The 21,788-nt window shown below is 40.0% G+C and overlaps 1 protein-coding gene across 12 annotated transcripts; it reads right to left on the bottom strand.

The window, feature by feature from the left end:
* Positions 1-3,001: 3,001 nt before the first annotated feature.
* LOC111273589 (uncharacterized) lies at positions 3,002-19,934 on the bottom strand. Of its 12 annotated transcripts, none has more exons than XR_002687943.2 (8): positions 19,503-19,918; positions 10,521-12,552; positions 9,802-9,953; positions 8,911-9,083; positions 6,745-6,864; positions 4,739-5,172; positions 3,412-4,516; positions 3,002-3,240 (listed from the first exon to the last, which is right to left on the bottom strand). XR_002687943.2 is itself a non-coding variant. In XM_022855310.2 (8 exons), exons 2-8 carry the CDS (start codon positions 12,518-12,520, stop codon positions 3,520-3,522), a joined length of 3,054 nt encoding a protein of 1,017 aa, XP_022711045.1. In that variant the 5' UTR covers positions 12,521-12,552; positions 19,503-19,923; the 3' UTR covers positions 3,002-3,519. The 12 variants fall into 12 exon arrangements, 9 of the variants coding, with proteins under 9 accessions (XP_022711045.1, XP_022711047.1, XP_086829662.1 ...); XM_022855310.2 differs by having other exon boundaries at positions 3,002-3,534; positions 4,357-4,516; positions 19,503-19,923; XM_022855312.2 differs by having other exon boundaries at positions 4,357-4,516; positions 19,503-19,923.
* Positions 19,935-21,788: the final 1,854 nt, after the last annotated feature.

Here is a 21,788-nt window from a genome sequence, read left to right as displayed (position 1 = left end):
TATATTCGGTGTGTTACAACTTCGTGGCAGCATTGTGGGACGGACAAGACCACAAAAGGTTCGGTAGAAGTCCCTTAGCGCGGGAAGAACAGAGCGGAGAGCCTCGGGTAAAGGGTAGCGTCAGATAGGCCAACAAGCACAGGTCAAGAGACAAGAGATGCCTCAGCGGGGCCGCGTTGTGGCACGAGTGCAAGGCGACACGAGACCGGTATGTAGTATAGACCATTTTTTGAAAGAAAAGATTAGATATCGCCAAAAAACCTTTAACTTCGTTAAGAACCGGAGATAAACGACCGTGAACTTCGTGCCGGCCAAACGAACGTTGTTTGATTAAGTGGGGCCGAAACTTGATTTTATAATTTTTCTAGCGAACGTACAACGGTCGAATCGGTCTCTTTTGTTAACTTTGCAGCAGAGGTTAATTCACATGTGGAGGTAATCTGTGTAGTCTGGGTACAACTACTTGCTGGAGAGACCCGACACATTAAGTCTCGAAAATAAGCTGCTAAAATATTGTGAGGTCATTTGTAAAAATTTTTTTCGGGTACCATTCTGAGTATACATATGAATATGACTATAATTTGTGTATCTGTAAGTCGTTGATAATTACTTGGTAAAAATAAATAAAACTCATGCATCTAAATATACGTTACGAGCACTTTAGAACACAGCATGATCAGAAACCTTGTGCGCGCGGTGTATGCTTGTGAAGGATGACTCTTGTAACTTCGGAACGCTGCAATTGTACCCGGTGCTTCCGTGGCAGGTTTAGCCATTAGTGCTCTCAAGCTTTTGTAAAGCTCACCTGAATACCTCCTATGCTATATGTGTATTAGGGCCGGAATATTATTGGGTTGGCGGAAAACTATTGACTGTTTTTAAGGAGAAACTGGGTTGTTTATATTTCAAAATAATACTATTAAGCTAAATATGCGTCATGTTGATGGATTACTTTTCTACCTCTTTTCAGTGAACGCCATAATCGGATCGCTGTAGAACTTCTGTGGTTTCCGAGCGAAAAATTGTAAGGAGCGTTTTTTTGCATCTACTTGTCGAATTCTATCGAAGTCCTCTCAATTTCCGGATAGCTAGCTGATATTGCCATGGTGTAAATAACACTATCTATTCACCACTTCCGCTATTTTTTAATGACGTGTTCTAATGACAATCAACGTACATTTTGCGGGAAGGTAGCAACTCAAAATGAATGATTTGTGTCTTCCGGTCTTACCAAACACATAGTAACTCTTCCTCGGCATCAGTTTTACCTTTACCACAGAACACATTTAATTTTTTATATTTGTCCGTCATTACGGGTATGGGACCTGCTTTTGATTGTCCGTATTAACCGTTGGCAACGATGAGATTTCGTTGCGTTCCTGTGGAGTCTCCCGAATGCAACTATGATCGGGCAAATTTTTTTGCATCAATTTATACAGCACATAAATAGATAACTTTTCTTAAAATTCTTCTTTTTCTTGAAATAATTCAAAACTGGTTAATGCAGGCTGTTATATCATGGTTACTTATGGGACGACCTGTCACAACTTTCAATTTGCTCGATCGATTTTTACAATTAGCATCCTTAAGATCAACATTTTCAGAATGAAAGCAACATAGTTATCTTTTTTCTCGGCTGTAAACATCACATGTGTCTGGGTAGCATTCATGCCTTATCATAATAAAACTAAAATAAAATATCGCTATGTTTTGTAGGAACTCATGGTGGTCTATCTTAAGCTTGAACAAAAAAAATCTAACAATCTTAGCAAATCTATTAATTTCTAATACAACTAATATTACTTGAGATTTGGTTTTCAAAATAATCTACCTAGAAAAACGGGTAGCGCTTTTTCAACAATCTAATATACGAAGAGGGGAATCCAGCCCGTGTATCAGTTGCCAACAACCAGTACTACAAGGTGAACGCGGATTCTATGAAGCTTGAGCCTGCTAGCGGTGGCTTTCATATTACAGTATATATTTTTCAAGTATTTCGCGCATAGCGTAGTCTTCGCCCAACAAGTGAACCACGCGGCGAGCCTAATTTTCATGCTGAAGGCAAGCCATTAGTGGAGCAGTACGAAAAATCTCAGATGGCGCCATTTTCAAGTCCGTCGATCTATAAAAATATCAACGTGTCTACAAGAAGCACAAGTATTCGAATTCAATGATACTCTAATCGTCACTCATAAAAACAGCTTGCCAATTCTGACTCGGCTCTTTTTTTTGGGTTTTTTTTGGGTAGCCAGCATCCACCGTATCATGAGGGTCATTGGATTCATAATGATCAGGTACCAGTATGCAAAATACGCCGCTACAAAAGATCGAAAAAAAGCAGCGCAAATTTTACAAGGGGTGCATCAAGGGTAAAATTTTCAAACTATAGCCGTGATTTTTACTTTCACTTCTGACTACTAAGTTCGCCACGCTTAGTTACGTGTTTCACAAAGTTCATAGAGTAATTGCTCACCTTAAGCCTATGTAATAATCCTGCTATCATTTTTCAGCCATGTTACACGGTTCTATGCTATTCTGTTATTGTTTACCTTCCTAGAATAATTTGTGATCACTACCTACTGCACAGTAATATAATAAGCTATCATTATTATGCTTCTATTAAATGGGTGGTAACACAGCGACTGTCTCTGAATCAGAGCTTTTGTATTCACCTCAATTGCAGCATATGTTACGGCTATAAAATAACAAACCCTAAATTATTGGTACAATCGTTTGTTCGATGTTTTCTAAATTACAAAAAATACGCTAGATTAAAGATTGTATTGGTTGTTCTATGTATCTACACTTGAGCTGAGGATCCCAACAATCTGGTTGCGCCTAATCGGATATCATTGACAACAGCACGTATGTTGAAAAATTAGACCAACTGAACGCTAGTCTCTTTGAATTTTTAAACCAAGGCAGAACTGTCGCGTTTATTATAATTTAACTATCAGTTTAAAAAATGTATGTGCTTACCTCGAAAATAAAAGTGTAATAATTTCGAAAAACAGATTTACTTTTCCGTATTTATTTAGAGAACAAATTAGCCCAAATAAAATTCATCGTTTACATTTTTACTAACGCAATATCGATAACACTAAAAATATGTACAAAAACCTTGTCACCTATGTTTAAGGAATTCAATCATTCCTTTCATTTTGTTGCTGAATAATGTTGAGACTGCCTGTGAAGACGATAACGTTGTGATGTGCTGCAAGCCTCTTAGAACGCTTACCACTGCAAAGCGCAACAAGATGGTTTAACGGTAAAAAAATTCAACGTTAAGGGTTATCACACCATGTTAGATTACTTAACTGAATCAAGCAGGTGGTCTCCAAAAATGTATTGCATAAATCAATATGTTAATAAACAGCTGTTTTATATAATACAATATAAATCGCTAACCACCTTCATAAAAGACTGAAGTTTCCGTTTGTGGACGTTTTTAAATCGTATGCGGATATGCAAGACGGTTGCACGGGTTGAAAAAGATAAGTAGGAGTCGGACGAATAATTTTATGAAAGCAGAACCTGCGACAAACAAATAACTGTACTAACTTAAAGTGAAACTAATTGCTGCCATGATTTCCGATTAATCGCAATTCTTCGTATTCACACACTCCGGTGTAACTTCTTATCAAAAATTGGAAAAACAACACCAAAAAAGCAAGCTGTTCATCCCTACACTTGAAAATGCTAGGCTATAAAAACGGCCTTTTCAGCCTTTGATCTTGTTGATTAGTCAACGATCCATTCATTATTTTGCTGTTGTTGCACAGCTCAACTACGCAACTAGAGATCGGTTTGACGCGGCGGTAAAGAATTTTTATTGGCTTTATCACGTTGCTGATGATCCGGGGAAGCGTTGTTAGGCGAAAATATTTTTGTGTGACAGACACCATCGTATTTAAGTTGTTCATAATGGGCAAAAGGCTGTTGCAGTTGAAGCTCTACATCAAGGAAAACATCTGACACGCGAGCAGCAGTTCGTGAACCAGTTGTTCCTAACTCGGAGTGAGGCGAGGCCTCCTCTGAAGGTATCTGTTCAGATGATCGCTGCCCTTTTACTTGGCTGATTGTGTTCATCTGCTTTGGAGGAAGCTGATAAGGATAAGCTGAACGGTTGTCTGAAGAGGCTAATGGATGAGGCACCACCTCCACCTCTAATTGACCGTAAACTTTTTCAGCAGCTGGCTGAATTTTCTGCTGCTGTTGTTTTTGTAGTTGATTTTGCTGAAACTCATAGGAATGCAAATGCACTGATTGCTTCTGAAGGTTAGACATTATGCTACTTATAGGTTGATATAATTTCTGTTGATGTCGGCCAGTTACAGCTGAATGAAGGATTCCGACCTTATCGTGCCCAGGAAACGGCGGTAGACTCGGTGGTGATAAAGCTGTTATTGGAGCCGAATAGCTTCGACGATGACCCCGAATCATCATCAACTGCCGTTTTTCATCCAACTCCGGTCCCGTCGCTCGTAACACTGCTTCTTCTGTCATTGGTAACAATCTAATAAAAAATTGCCGCAAAGTACAATATATCTGAGTGTATGGAAGCATCAATTAGGAGGAGTGACATTAATAGACAATGTGCCATCTTAGTACGTAATAGTCCCAATAAGCTTAGCTACTATCTAAAAAAATCTGATGTACGCAAATGCCATATATAAATGAATGATTTTTACTATATAGATGATTTTTATTTTTTAAAATTACTTTATTTTTTTATTACCTTTCCCGGATAACCTGCTCAATAGTAGGATAGGCTCGTCTGGATCGTCTTTCGCTCTGCATTGAAACGAGGCTTCCTTCAGGACTGAGAAGTGTTCCCGAACGACTTTCAAAGCCTGTCTGTACGTCGGGAAGTGAAAATTCGTCGAAAGTTGGAAAGTCAAGTACACTCTCAGGGGGTGGAGGAGGTGGCACAAGCATAGCAGTGAAGTTGAGTTCCCTCAAATCCGTCTCACTGTAAAAACCCTTCCTGCATGATTCCAGATTTGGCAACGTCTCAAGGATCTTGTTCAAATGTTTTTGTTGCAATTTATAGTTTTCGCGTAATCGAATCAGTTGGTGCTTGGAAAACTTGTGGATACGATTTCTTTGAAATACATAATTTTCTCGAAGCCAATCCATCTGTGCATTGCCGTAGTCACGAACGCGCTGCACCTGAATTTAAAATTAAAGTGATGCAAACATTGTAATCGTAATAAAGTAATCGAGCTTTCAAATGCGGCAACCATAATGAAGATTCCATAATCTAATAACAATCGATCAGCATTGAATCCATGCATTATACGGTAGCTTCGGAAAGAAAAAGTGACCCGACCTGTACGGTATTGTTAAAATGAGACAGTCATTGTAGCAGTAATTATAATCACAATTTTTGGTTTTCAGAATGAATTGAAATACTCCGCTGTAAGTATTTACTGTACCTGTCAAGGCGGATGAATGCGCTAATGATAACTTAAGAGAAGACTTGAAAGAACTTACTAAGCCAGCTTACCATTAATAATTTTTGGAAAATACCAAAACATTTGCGTGACATCATGGGAAGCGTAAATGTGAAGCGGACAAAAACAAACTAAACAGAAAATGTTTCCAAGAAAACTACTACATCTGTTGTTACCACCTCTAAAGAGAAACCGAAAGAAAATTTTATGACAACGAAGATTTGATTCGGAAAATTACGAATAGTACGCAATTTTAGATGCGCGATAAAAGCAGCTATGGTCCTGGTAAGATACCTATGATACAAATACATCTCGATTTTACCAGCCCAGTAACAACATGTACTTGCTGTTACATGGAAACAGTCGCATCAGACAACGGATTTAGCTCAATATTGTTTAAGGCGTTTTGTCCCAAGCGCGACAATAATCATTTCGCTTCATATAACAGTGTGTTCCGTTTAACCCAGTGTCAAGCGGTCAAGCAGAAAATTCTAAATATAGCGGAACAAGTATTAATTAGGCGGCTAACTGAATCGTTAAAGACACCTAATTTTTTGAGGTTGGCTTCGTAAAAATCACAATATGCGTGATATCACAGGAAATAGTACATTCGGTTTTGATCGCATCTGATCAACCTTTAGGACAGGCGTTTTAGGTCAGCTAGCATAACTTAAGGTTACCAGTCAACGGGCTGTATTAGTCATTATTGTGCCTAGCTCAACAACAGCTTAACGAATCTGCCTTACTACGTGAGCATACCATCGCTACGAATTAATGGAAAGGAACTCCCTCACAAACGATTTTTGGACTGCGAGGCCAAAAGCTAAACAGCCGAAGACCAGCACAAGCGTTGTTTGGACTAAAATATTAGTTCAAGTTTCTCTTCAACGAAAGAACTAATGAAAGAGATCGCACAATGGAATAAATAGCATGCAACGCATCGTCGGACAAGGCAAGTCAGAGAGAAAAGTTTCCAGAGAAGCTCTTATGCGGTACGCAGCTTCCAAAATTTAAAAGATGGTACGACCTTAGTCAATATTAATCTTATAAACCCTATTACAAGGAGCTTACTCACAGTATTTCTAAAGACCAATCCAGTGCCAACTAATTCAAAAAGTAAAATAACCTTTTTTATCTTGTCACAATGTTTCTCCGTCCTGTATGATTTTACTGTTAGATATTCTTGCTTTAGACGTCCAAGAAAATTTTGCGCAAAGCCTGCAGTATTCGACTGTGTCTATGAGAAAAAGATATGGTATCCAGTGTTGTTTGAACGCTCATTCCTTACCTGTCCTAGGTAGTTGTCCTTAATTGCTCCGATCTGTGATGACCCATAATTACGGATCTTTCCTGTTTGCTCGGCTATATATGAATCTTTCACGCGGTCCATTTGAAGAATGCAATTTTCCTAAAGAAAAAGTTGACGCAGCATAATATTTACGAAAGTAATTCGTTTTAAATAGTACTTCAGGCTTCCTTTAACAAAGTTTGGTCGATTTGCACTCGAAGAAATCGCATTTCTTTGTCCTGAGTCAATTCGGATTGTGCCATGCTTGGTACACAGAGTTGGTTTAGAACTTCCCAAAAATGAGTAAAGATGGTTAATTTTTTTTACGCCAAAAGAGATTATATTGTCTTTGTAAGGAACACGGGAAATAGTACATTCGGTTCTGGTCGATCTTCAGCAGAGGCATTTTAAGTCAGCTAGCATATTTAGTTAGCATATATATCCAGCTGAACAACAGCTTAATGTATTTTCCCTGTTTCGTGAGTAATCCATAACTCTAATTTTTACTTCCAAGTGATCATGTTCACGATTCACATCGATATACTTTCTGGAATCCTCTCTACCGAAAGCTATTTACCGGCTGTAGAGCGGGGACCTTGTACCCTTTCCTACATTGATTACGAGATTACCTGAAACCTCCTGAAAGTTATCTATGCATTCAAAGCTTTCCTAAGCTGAGATAAGGAAATTACCTTTATCCCCCCCCCCCCCCCCCCGCCTAGAAATTGCCCGTATTGCATACGGAACACAACCATAACATATAGTGCTGCGTAAAAAACCAAACGCGTAATTCTCATTCCTATATATTTAGTTAATTTACATAAAAGAAGAGTCCTTTAGTAGCAAAGCACATACCACAAAACCTGACTACAGCAATTGATCAGTGTATACCTATCCGTATTGTAGTTGCCAGCACTACTGCCTTTTGGTTTCCAAACCAATAATTTGTTTATATTACACCGGTAGTAGTATCGGCGTTGGTAACACTTAAAGCTTCATTTTGCAAATACATTACACGATTATAAGGGTATATGCTTTGGGAATTTAGAGCATGTCAATGGTGTTTGCGCTCCCAGTGATTTAATTCTCAGCATTAGCGTCTTTATACTTATTTCATAAAGAAGCATAAGTGATTATGAATTGCAGCAAAACAATCAAGAAAACACGTTCTTTTTCCTATGCTACTGTAATTCTTAACGGTAGTGTCACATGTTGTTTGTGCATCTTTTTTTTTGTATAATTGATAGGGGTGCACCAGCTAAATATAGATTAATTTCTATTTCAAAAAACATGAAAAACCTGTTTTTTAAAGCCAGAAACTTAGAAACTAGGAAAAATTTTAAAAGCGAAACTTTTGATAGCTCATATTCTATGGAACCAATCCTGTAATTCTCTCTCTATACGGAGAATACATTTTAAAACGAACCGACTTATCAAAGTTGAATTATTACGAATCTTATAATGAAGTATTTACTATTTATATAAGATCAACCGGAAAAACAATCGCTCCTTTACCCATTACCCCGCAGACATTTCTGTTATATTTTAAGCCGAACATTCTATGTGCAATCATAATGAACGTAAAGGGGACATGAGACGGGATTGTGAAACCATTACAAAAGACTAATCACTGTGATCGACAGGAAACCATAAAAAATGAAACGCCAGGATTTGAAGTTCTGGTCTTTGAATCTACCCAGAATGGCATACTGCTGTTTCGATTTACAATTTTATTCAATTTTTTTAGAAAAAAGCATTTCGTTTGAAAGACATGAAAGCCTAAAACCAAGTACATCGCAATTTCTAGCATAACCCCTAACGAATCTGCATATCTCAGTATCATTCTAATCATTCCCAACACTGGCCACTGGAGGCGCGTATACAGCGGCGGTGCATCTATTTAAGCTACCCAAGCGTACATTTTATAAAATTCTCGTGCTGAAAAATCCTACAGCAATTTTTCGATGTCGTCAGTGCTGACAAAGTACCGTTGCATTTTTCGTATGCAGCTGATGTATCTTTCTCCTGCACTTGCTCCGGCCGAAGTAAAACACGTGACATATTGTGTGTTAGCTTCTGCACGAAGAAAAGCTTTACACCAAATTCTATTGCTCTGCCGAGCGAGTTCGACATAGTGTAAGTATCCTAAGCTTAGCTAAAACTAACCTTAATTCTGGCAACCTGCCAGTTGTAGTTTTCACGAAGTCGTTCCAAATTCTGTCTGCGATAGCCTTCTATTTGCTCGAGAATCTTGACAATATTTTGTCTCCGGATTGGCCCGTCTGCATCGCACGGACATTTGAGACCAAAATGTTGTAAAATTTTCTCCACCCCCACACCTGCAAACGCCATTGAGATCACCAAATCATCCTTCACTTTCTGTTCGATATAAGCAAAATGAAATGTTCTCAAATAATTTTCGTAGTACTAATAATTAAATCAAAATAGTTAAAGCTAAACAAAAAAAAAAACTCCAACAGAGCCTTATTTCAATGCAACGTCTGTAACAATGAAGTTTTTTAGCCTAAAATCTTACGTGTCCTCTAAGTGCCAACTCATTGTACATGCGATTTGTCAGCCTCATCATACTAATAATTTAAAAATGATGTAAACGGTTATGTAATAAAACAGTACTACATAGAAGTCAGATAGCTGCTACATAAGAGACCCGTACAGACAAAATGACATTCAAATCTGAATTAACAAGTTCGAAAATTAACGAACTAGCTATATTTGAGTCCTCTGAATCGAAAACGCTCGTCAATGTCAGTCAAGGCTAGACAGGAACAAAAAATCTCCAAATCGAAATAGTATTGCGAGTCATGGTCAATGGCATCGTGAAAAAGTTGGCGACCAGTAAGGAACGAAGGTTACATATGGACGTGCGAATTTGAAGATACCGACTTCTTTTCGTAGTAAAACAATGATAACGAGTAAAAGTTACTATACTTCAACGGATATACTATACAAATAGTCATACATTTATAATGATTCCTATGAACCCAATTTCAATAATATCCATGGCAAACAGCTTATTCAGTAAGGTAAGTTACTCACCAATAAGAGTAGCGACGATGAACAGAATGGCAACTCCGAGCCCCGTTAAAATCGAGAAAATCTTCACGTCTTGCATGAAGTCGTAGTCAAGCGTCATGTGGATAATTACCTCTTGGGTTTGTAAAACATTTGTCGCTCGACACATGTAGTATCTGACGACAGCAAGTAAATAACAAGAAAACTTCTTGATTCCTTTTTTAACATACTATGGTAAAATCCGATTCGTAGATCTAATATTTTATTGAATATAATGCTTATTTATGAAAGCACTGCTAGGTCTGGTTAAAAAAAACTTAATAAGCTTTCACCTCTAACGCTAAATTTTTCAACATTATGCATTATATGTTCTCTAATAGTCAGATGAGCATCAAAATGTTAAATCAATCAAATTTTTGGACTGTACTTTCAGGTTCTTGCAAATACAAATTGTCTTACGAACGTATTACATCTCTAGCGGCGGTTATGTTTTCACTTGACAGTGATTCATATTCAAACGATAATGAGATAACTGGACAAGAACTATGGGATGTATAAAAGTCATTCTCTTAATTAAAGTCCCGCCGTCAAAATCTCTCAAGATAGCCTTGCTGGTACGCGAATGTTCAAGGTAAAAAACAGCTTGAGTTACCTTTTCTGACGGTACTCGGGCGTCTTGCAAAATGCTACTTAGTTTTGGATTTAAGAGAAGTTGGTGAGTATCAATTTAGTTACGTACATACCCTGAATCGCCACGAGAAACTTTTGATATATAGAGTTTTCGACCGCGTGCGCATATACGGCTCCGACATCGTTGCTCCACATTGAAACTTGAAGTATCATAAGAAAGGACCTCTAAAACGCACGTAACGGCAGTTTCTACGCACTGTTGCTCGTGCTGTTCTTCACACCTGTCTTCAGCGCATTCGTTAACACAGTTGACCTTTTTAGTGACGCACTCGTCAAGTTTTTCTACTGCTCCGCTGTTATTCTGTCCAGATGAATTTGATAGGGAGAGAGCAGTAACTTCACGAAGACATGGACCAGTGTCAATTGCAAACTGATCGCCAGTGAGGCATGTCTCCACAGCTGTTTTCAGGTTTATTGCAGAACAGCAGGTGCCATCAGCTTCCTCTAATTCTACGAGACGAAGGCATTCCTGCGCGAAACGGCGACACTCATCACTGTCACAACCCACTTCCTGTCTATGACATGCCCACCGGGCCATTTGACATCCGCTACAGTTTTCGCCTGACTTACGTGTCTCTCTAAAGCAGCTAGCTCCACACGTGTTCAAGGGTCCTAGAGATTTTGAGTGCCAACTTAGCGTAGGAGCAGGTACTCCTTGTTCTTGACAAAAGAAAACGGCAGTTGAACCAAGCCGATGGTGGGCTTTTCTGGTATAGTTTACTATGGTTGCATTTTGGCAATGTACTTTTCGGTCTAGGAAGTCAAGGAGTCGCTCCTCATGGAGTAACCTAGAGCGACTGCCATCCGAGGTTTCGCTCGAGCATAAGGTTAAGCCTGGAAGCTCCACCTGAAGCTGCTGCCGATGGAGTAAAAAGTAAAGTAGCCATTTTAGACCACAATCGCAGTGCCAGAAATTTCCCTGTAGGCTAATTCTTTCTAGATTGACGAGAGGCAAAAATAATCCACGAGGCAAAGAGCTCAATTTACAATGACTCAAATTGAGGTTTCGTAAGCGAGCTAGACCTTCGAATGAAGGTAATTCAATGGATTCGAGTGCGCTTCCCGCCAAATCGAGTGAAACCATTCCTTCTAAACCCAACGTGTCATTGGCATGAATTGTTTTCAAATACAATAGATCTCGAGCCTTCAGAGAAAAATTCGCCGTGGATGGCAATGACTGAAAATTGGCTAATGAAGTAAGAGGGTTGCCAGATATGTCTAGAAGTTGCAGGGAATGAAACCATTTGCAAAAACCTTTCGGAAGGTATGTAAGATTATTGTGTGACAAATTCAGCTGTTCAAGAGAGCTTATTGCTTGAAAGCTCAGTAAACCGACATGGGCAAGCCGATTGAACGAGAGATCAACATAGCGTAATTCGGAAAGAGGCATGAAAACAAGATTATTAAGCTCCATTAGACGGTTACGTGCAATCTGAAGTAGTTGAAGATTCCGGAGCGGAGTGAACCAACCATGGCGCAAGTGTTGCAACAGATTACCATTCAAATTCAGCACGGTCAGCTTTGTTAAATAGACAAAAGTATCATCGTCTACTTTACTGATTTGATTATTGCTTACGTCAAGGACCCCGAGAGAACTAAGTCTAAGCGACGATAACTCAGTCAAACGGTTCCCAGCAATATATAGCCGCCGTAGATGAGGGAAATACTCAGTAAATCTAAAGGAACTTAGCAAGTTGTGGGCGACATCAAGATTGAATATGTGCTCCGACCCTGCTAATATGTCTTCAATTAGATTCCTCGAGATATTCACGTCTACTGCATTGATGTCCAGTCGCATGGTGCCTTCTAATTGACATTTAGTGCACGAGAACTTCCGCAACATTCCATTTCGAAATCTTCCTATTGTGTCTAGCGCCCTCTGCGCCTTGACCGTTGATGTGCATTCAACAACTTTATTGGAACATGCACACGAAATATTAACGCAAAAATCGTCATCGCTGATGTCCGATAACGCAACAACCGAACTGAACAAAAAGTGAACCAGCGACAACGATGTTAATAACAGAAGCCACTCCGCAAGGCGACTGCCCATCCTTGTGTAAAAACTTCAGCCCATGACGGAGCCTGTAAAGCAATAATAAGTATATTAAGTTATTAATAATAATCATCATTGTAATAATAATAAGTATATATATAGCCGACCAAAGCCGGAAACACGTTTATTGTTCTTATATAATTTAAGCGTTTATTTACTCGTCCATGCTACCGGGAAGATGTTTCCATCCTACGCCCATTATTACGCAACTCACTCCCCGACAGTACCCTGCCTTGAAGTTGAGCGGCAGTGTCCGGTACATGTGGCGACCTTGGCGTAACAGATGTAATAAAATGGACTCCTCGGGCTGAAGCGCTCAAGGCGGTTGTCTTTTCGGAAACTCGCTTCCGCTAGCGAAGTCCGGCATGGGCCTTTCGTCAGCAGCTTAAAAACCTAACGAGCGGACTCTTGCGATGATTGCGCCTCCGGCGGTTCTTTGACAATAGGGTTTTGAACTTAAGCAGTAATTTGTGCCATTGGGCTTAGGGCCGTAGTATTCGCTGTGAAGGCAACCGGTCGAAAGTACTTCGGGAATGGAAGAACTGGGCGGTTCCAGCCGACGCGCAGAGAAGCGCTTTGCGTCCGAGTGGACCGTCCGCTCTACTAGTCCATTCACATACGGACAGGCCACGATGATTTTCATATGGTGAGCATTGGAACGTAATACTGCTGCACGCACCAATCCCAAGTAATTGGGATTATTCATAACGCCCACGTCGATGGTCCCGTATCGCTCCTGAAGGGCTCTACCATGACATAGACTGTTACGGGGTAACCTGGGAAGAAGTGAACCAAACGGGTGCACTAGTTTATACTAACACGAAGAGGCGCCTTCCCTGGCATGGCCCGGTTCCATAACAACTGGATCTATTTTTGAATGGTGCGTCAACGGTTCTACTAGCGTCTATGACAAACAACGTTCGCGGCTCGACTTTCTCCGCTCAAAGATATCACAATTGCGGGTATGATGGCGAGACGTCAGCCAGCAGGCGGTTTTTGCTAAACCCAAACGGTCTTCGCAACAAAGAGCGAATATCGTGAGCTCGGCTGATCGCGGAAAGATCTACCGGAAACCCTGCTGCCCGAAACGATACAATTTGGCTTTTCGTGGCGCAAATCGGCTGGTCCTTTTACCCTCTGATTGCTAGACTGCCTGAGCATTTCTTCGGAGCATGGTTACTACTGGACACAACGCGGGTTTGCCAATTATGTGCCGAAATCTATGCGAGGTCAGCACCGCCGCTTTCAACGTCTTTTCAGAGTGTCATTACAATTACAGCAACAGCGCATAAATGTTACACTTTCCTGTGCCTCTAGGGTGTTGCACGTATAAATCATATTTCAATAGTTCCGGGTCCCATTAACCCAGCATGGACAGAATGTCCGTTTGTTCTGCAGGTACCTCACCGCACTACTGTATATAAAAACCACGAATTACGAACTGCCGGCTACATAGATATGGTTGATTTCTTGACCACCTAAGCAACATGCAAACACTCCGTTTCCTACGAAGGCCCTTTCATCCCCTACTCGAAAGGTGTCTAGTTGCCGGGCGTTAAACCTCCAAGAAACTAGAAAAATACCGCCCTTAGGCTAGCGTCGCTCGCATCGGTCTATATTTGGAAGTGTTAAAAATCGGTCCACCCTTCAGAAACCCTTTTAAAGCCAGAAGTGCGCCTTGGTGATGTGCAGTCTTCGTAAAACGAACGCCCGATTTCAAGACAGCGAACCCACGATAATAAAACCCCAGTTCCAAAACTGACAAACAACAACGGGTCGCGCTAGAGCATTTATCGTGGCAATTTTGTCTTTATCAAGGGAGATACGAGAAAACACTATGTCGGAGGCATACGACTTCCCGCATTGAGACATTGTAACGAACATTTCGACGTTGTAACGTGCAGATCGACAACACTAAGGACAAAGTACTTCCCGGAAATGGTGCAGAGAGAATATGATAATGTCACCAAGATGGACTAGAGCCATTCGGTGCAACTTACCCTTACTTACGAGTACCTAGTTTATCAATTCTCCAAACGAGCCGCAGAGCATAGGTCGATCCGGAATGTATCACTGAACTAATTATTACCACACAGGATACGGTTTTCCCTTTATCGCCGGGTGTCTGGGCGTCTGGTAAGAAGCACTTCTCAGATCCAAGGTGGAAAACCTGGAAAGGTGTCTGTCTCTCTCTGTAATCGCCACGGATGTGCGTTTGGGGTGGGATGGTTACCGGTGGGTACAGTATGACTAATAGAGTAGCTTCTTTGGCCCCTTAAATCACTTCGTAAGCGTAGGATGCTTACGATCAGACTGATCTTTTGATAAATGATATTGGGGATGCTTAGTGAGCGGTACACGGTGCTGAATTCGGCCTAAGCTCGTACTCCCTTTCGCATAGAAAAGCCGTTGTTCGAGATTGGGTGAATTTCACACGCCCCTCTCGAATCACTAGTCAACACGCTATACGGAGTCAAAGACTCGTAAAAATTGCATACAGAACCCCATCCATTTGAACCGAAGACTACGGTGATTCAGCGGTCGCAACTATCCTTTTTAATGACGAGCCAACGCGTCTTCACTGCCCAAGACAGGATAAAACGACTCGATACGCAGCGTGACACTCCATCTGATTCATCTCCAGCCAAAACAAAATCATGTCCGAGGAACGACCGTCCGAGGATAACATCGTAGGCTAAGTTGCTAACAATGACGGATGTGTTATCATGTTCCGAGCAAGAGCGATTGTTGTCGAATTTCGTCAAGCCAGGAAGCTCGTTCGGCAGCCCGGAGTAAAGGCCACACTTTGGCGTTCCAAGAATCCGGAACATCAGCGCTGACACATCCTAGAGTACGACGGTGGTGATCTGGAGATGACTTCATCCCCGACACCGATACCAAGCCGCGTCAATACTATGATCCAAAGGATTACGTTAAGCAGACGCAGTCTTGTTCCGTCAGCCGTTTGGGGTATAATCCCTGGACCAGCGGAACAGCTGTCGCGATGAAGTTCACAAAGAAGATAAATATTGGACAGGATGATTACATACTCGTAATCGAATTCCTGCCCGTCTACGAATTAAGGAATTAAGGCCTTAAGGAATCCCTCAAACGTCTCCTTTCCTGTCTTCACTCGCTTGAAAAATTTTTCCGGTGAGCCTTCTCTGGAAAAAACCGTTTGTGCAAATTCTGTCTGAAAACGTTTAGTGTTCTCATTACGACTTCCTAATTCGCACAATGTTAGGCCCGAGCCAGATAAATGCGGCGTCATGCGTAGCACCACCTGTTCTTATGACTATTGTTGGTACGTGACTAGGGATACCATTTATTCCGACTATCTAGAGAGGTGGTTTCTCTCGAAGGCTAAGGATTTGGTCTCTTCACCCTGCCGCAGACTTCCCTCCAAACGGCAGATTTAAATTATCCATAGTTCTTTATGCCTACCTGTACTATAGGGTTTGCAGCAATAACGAGCTTCGACCATTAGAGATTGGGGTTTGACCATTTGGCAAGAAAGTACTACATACTGAAGGCCGGAACCTGCATACGTTCATTGTGATTATAATTTATACGTCTGTTGTATGTATATAAGGTCTCTATCTAACCATGTTTCCAGATGACGCAATAAAAAAACACTATTCAAGGAAGGTGCTACTACTAGATCAGTTAGGTCGTTAGTTTAAGAAATTCTCGGAAGAAAATTAATATTTTAAATTAAAGAAAACAAACGTTTCCTTTCCAATATTGAAAAGTTGAGAACTGTGTCGTAAGTTCAGCGCCAGTAACACTTATGCTTGGATGTTAAAATACAATGCTTGCTCAGTTCGGTCAAATTAATAGCTTCTCACGTTACAAAACTCATTCTTGCACAGATCTATAAATTGTTATGAAGCATGTATTCTCTACGATGCCCAGACGGTTACGTCTCTGGGTGAATACGACTGAACTGGCAGAACATTATCCTAAAACAAACGTATAGCTGTAGAAATGTCTGGTGTCTATTTAATGGCCAAATCTAGGTGGTATTCACTACAGCTTCTAGATCGTCCATTACGACAGAAACGTATCAATTGAAAGATAACGGAAAAAGAATATGAGTAGTAATAAACAGATCAGTGAATCACCCCACTGCACGATAACGCATGGCCTCGCAGAGCAGAAATTACGGCAAAGATGCAGCCATTATAGTTCGAGGCGATTTGTCATTTACCGTATGTGCCAGGCATTATATAAATGACTGTTACAAGATCATCCAGCGGATTTTTAAACGAGATTGCTTAAAATACGCGCCACTAGCACATAAAATTCAGCTGGCAAACACTAGCATCTCTTAGTAAAAGCCGATACAGTTTATTTGAGGAGAAAATACTTCAAAAATGCATCTTTCAATTGTAAACCTTAGGTACTCAAATTTTTTCCTTGTAGGAGCTATCGAAATTATCGCAAAATAGTGGAAACACTAGGCAAGGAGACGTTAAACGAAAACACAGTACGTGAATGATGCGTACATTCAAGAACGGAGACTGAAGGGCTGAAGATCAGCGAGGAGATGTCTAGATGTCGGGACCCGAAGGACGAACGTATTACCGCAATGGAAAAGACTTTTCATGAAAATGGAGCTCACGAAAACAAAGCGCAGTCTGAGATTATGTCGGCCAGAACTGGCAATCATGTAACGTGGTACAAAATTATAATCCAATTACCGACAATTCGAAGCAAAGATGAGTTCCCCGTGAACTGACTCAAGGCCAGATAAAAATTCATATGATGTAAGCCATGTGCAATATATGGGACTTGAACAAATAAGCCGCCTGGTGGATCCTTACAGACGAGGCTTAATTCAGTCTCTAGCGTCAGCTGGAGAGGCATTAAATGAGAGAATGACGCGGTCCTAAAGAGAAATAGAGTTCTAAGTTCGGACATAGGATAATTAGTAGTACCTGCAATGGACATCAGGGGCATATGCTACTATATAATACTCGCCGAAAGTGAAACCAATAATGCAGCTTTCTATTTCGAGTTCCTCGAAAGACACATATATCGTTCGTACAGTAATTGAAAACACACAGTCTGATTTGGATGTCATTGTCAACGATGGATCTCATTGTCATGTCTCAATTACTTTTTTGATTGAGCGAACGGGTATCCACCATTGGGTTCAACCCGCTTAAAATCTATGAAGGCAAAATCCTGTTTTAGTTTTGGTTCGTCATTGCTCCTCGGACATTATACACAGTGACTTGTATAGGTGTTTTATATCTTAATTTTTAGATTTCAAAATTTATGCAAGACTATCTTCACAGTTAAAAAAACGACTCTTTGGTAGAAGAAACCAAAAGAATAATATGCTTTTTCAGCTATGCGTCTGCTTTTATCTAGCTCCTAATTTCTTATTCCGTTTTAAGCCCTTTCCACTTGACATACGTGGGATATATTGCTTTAACTGAAAACGCATTTCACCTATTTTTAAAAAGCAAGATATGTCTCAAGCCACTTTTTAAAAGATAACTGCTAATAATCGTCAGACGAACCTATATCTCTTAGCTGCAGAGTCTATACCGCATGAGTAACATAAATTTTGAGTTGCTTTCATAACTTTCTAGCTTGAGCAAAAAATTGGCATTGAAGAATGCACCTATTTCTCACTTGTTATCTTAAAAGTTCAAAATCAGTATAAAATAGTGTGTTCTGAAGAAAAAAATCAATTATAACTTCTTGAGCAAAATAAGCCTTTTAGTTTGACCATTAGTGAAAAATTCAAAGGCAAGCAAGAAAAAATAAACTTAAAATAATCACAATATTAATAATAAGGGCAAAAATATACAAAACATATGGTGAATGATTAAGTGTGGTGTAATATCTACTGGTCGTTGAACTAAATAGAAGGCAAACGAGCCATCTATATTCTACAGCCTGCATTTGCAAGCTGAAAGCTTGCTACAGTTTCAATTTTATTATCCGCTGGTTATGTAATAATATTTAATGGATCCCAATCATCCATCGCAATCGTTGGCTTCTCGAAGAAAAATAGAAGTGCTCATAGAAAAATTGATTTTACCTTTAAACAACTGGATACCGATAGTTCTGGAAATAGTATAATAAAGATAATAAACACAAGGCTCAAGAAGTTTTCTAGTTAGCACATAGATTTTCTACTTGTATAAGGGTGGATTGTCACAGTAAATAAATATGTATTGCATACCCAGTTAAATATATATAGCATAATTTAGACTACATAGCTCATCCCACTCGACCATATTTAATCGAACAATATATATTTTGGAAATCACTATTTACTCACGATGCTGAAAAAATAACATTCTACCGCATACTTTCGTTGCATTTTTCGGTTTACGTATGTGTTTTTTTGACATAGATGCTGTATACGACGAACAGCGAAGTTCAGTGTAGCTAGATTCGTCTACTTCGAACTAATATTCATGAGCTGTACTAGACATGAACTTCAAAATCATCCTATAGTACTAAAAAAAACTACGAAGTTCTCAGAATGGGGCTTCTCCAGCGAATATATAATAATATAATATATCCACGCGATTTTGAATGTGTAGCTCGCTGACATGCCAGGGGGCTCCCCACCTTTCTTACTCATTTTGTTAAACCTAAGTAAAACACTATTTGTTTATTGTTATTTTTTCTATTTTTCAACAAAATATAATGCATTAGTGTGTATCTGCCTGTTATGACAGACTGTTTTCTAAAAACTGCGCGTTATCACATAATTGTTGACGCATCAGCGTACACCCAGGCAAAACAGATGTTTCCTGTGAGCACAGCCCCCTTATTGCCCCACGAATCTGACAAGTCAGCTGGAAGGGACCAGTGACAGTTGAGCAAAACAGCAGTCGTATGTTATTAATAAACTTTGTTAGAATATCTTTATTTACCTCTGGGTATGTATCCTAAGCAACTTAAAGTGCCAACAGCCTGTGTCTACGCAGTTTGTTTACGTTGAACGTACCTGTAATTGCGAACAATTATAGTGGAGGCATCGCACGGTTGAATGATGACATTTCGAAACAAAGTCAGCCACAGTAAAACAACACCAATTAGTGATTGATCAATGTCAGACAGAAAATTTTACACAATATCTAAGCGATATCCAATAAGAAGGTATCGCGTTGAACGTTGTGTCTGCTATGATTATTCTTTTACTGTACGATGTATCAGTCTGTAATTCTACTTGATCTTGTCAGGCGACGTGTATTGGTCCTCTACTACACAGTACTCCCTAAGCCGTAATACTGATTATGTTGACCTTTCCTTCTGCACCATGCAATATTCACCAGGCGCGTAGACGTTTCCTCTAACACCTTTATGTCCTGTAGACTATCTATTGCCTCGTTGTATCAGTACTGCGCCGACTGCTGCTGCATACGACTGCTACGAGGACAGTCCGGGAAAGGAGCATGCGCCTCCAATCGTTGTCTCTCGCCCCTTAGTACGAAGTCCGGGCGGTTCGAGTGGCAAGCCGGCCTTTTTAAACAGTCTTTTGCTAATACCATGTAAACAAAATTGGTTTAAGCCGCGCAGGATTTCGCGGCAACATAACAATCATGCGAGATTTTGAATAGCAGGTTGTACCGCTTAACAACAAGTAGGTTTGAAGAATTCTATTTTATAGTCTGTTTGAAAACCTTCCATGGGTACCATGAGGAGTAAATGATGCATATCTAATTGTTTAATACAAGACCTTTTATTTATCCACTATCTTCCCGTGTAATTAAGGGCAAATGAACAAATCTTTATTCAGTCAAAACTCTTTTGTGTTGTTCTTTTACTAGACCTGAAGAAGTACATGTACTGGTGGTCTATTATTTAAATCATTAATGCTCCCATACTAAAACTCTACTCCAGTTATATACATTTACTAAAGTTCCAAAATCTGCTATGAAGCCTGAGAAATAAATGTAACGCCAACCCAAATACACGCATTGAACATACTGGCAAGGCATTTCTTTGGAAGGTGGTGCGATTTCTGTAATAACATTATAATTAACTGACCACGATAGGTTTCATGCTGCGTTATGTAATTCTGGTGTCCCATGAGCTGACCATCTGAGCTTGTTTTGCACTGCGCTAAGAACATTAATTTTTTTCCCTTAAATAGACATCCTTTCGCCAATAAATATTCCTCTACATTTTTGACAGTGGTATTCAAAAACAGAACTAAATAGAAAGCGCCGACTACGCACATCTATATGTTTAGCTCAGTAGTAGGTAAAAAAAATTGATCCTTGTATAGTATAAAGCTTATGTAGACCTCACGACAAATAGAGCGCGCGTCCACAGCAATGATAGAGGGAGCTCAGTATGGCACTGGCACATATACGGATGCGGCACATCAGACGATTCCGTCGATTTTTTTAATTTGGTATTCAGATATACCATGTGGGAGTGAGCGAAAGAAAACATTAGAATATCGCACTGGGCACGTAGGTAATCAAATACTATTACAATGGTAAAAACTTCTAAAGGGGGCAGATTGTTTCGGCATAGGACCTGGGAGTCTAACGCCCAAAGTATCAGTTCAAATGAATGTTCTAGTTGCCCAATTGATCCAAATAGCGCTTGTTTGAATGCCGCGTGGGCGACTGTCATTGTGGATTATATCGCTGTCTATGAGCTGAGATTGTGGCTAAACTGTAGAGAAAAATATACTTGTCAATCAACCTTTATTTACTTGGCGCAGCCTGTGTTTGACGGCACGTCCCGTCTCTGAAACAGACGGGTTGCTTGATATGAAACGCTTGTTAAACCGCATTTCTTTTATTTTTTAGATACACAATATCTAATGGTTTTCGCAGTGGTGCGGTGGAGACATTTTTGTCCACTAAACTTAGGGACACGTTAGCTGGTCTATGTTTGAGACAGCCACGCGGTTTGTTCTGTGCTGAAAAAAGCCATCAACAGCCTGAAGTAGCGATGACGCTGAAGGATAACAGTAAAGTCAAACGTTAATCCCGAAACATTGAAATGACAACTAACATAAAATGATAGACGCTGAGGCGTCGAAAAACCTATTAATGTATTAGTTGTGTGCGTGAGCTAATGCTCCTCATGAATGCAATTTCGTTGAAAAGTTTAGATTGATTTTAACTCTGTACAACCTTTACCTAACGGCAAATTCTAGTAATTGCTTGTGGCGAATCAGTGGTATACCCACTTTCTCTTCAGGGCAACTCGGTGAGAATACTTATGCGTTCAGGGATTCTAAAAAGTATTTAATCACACTGCTAATTTACCT

This window comes from Varroa jacobsoni, unplaced genomic scaffold (genome assembly GCF_002532875.2).
Source record: "Varroa jacobsoni isolate VJ856 unplaced genomic scaffold, vjacob_1.0 scaffold_201, whole genome shotgun sequence".
NCBI classification, from domain to species: Eukaryota; Metazoa; Arthropoda; class Arachnida; order Mesostigmata; family Varroidae; genus Varroa; species Varroa jacobsoni.
The sequence above is the reverse complement of the archived record's forward strand: the minus strand, read 5'-3'. Positions and strand labels throughout refer to the sequence as shown.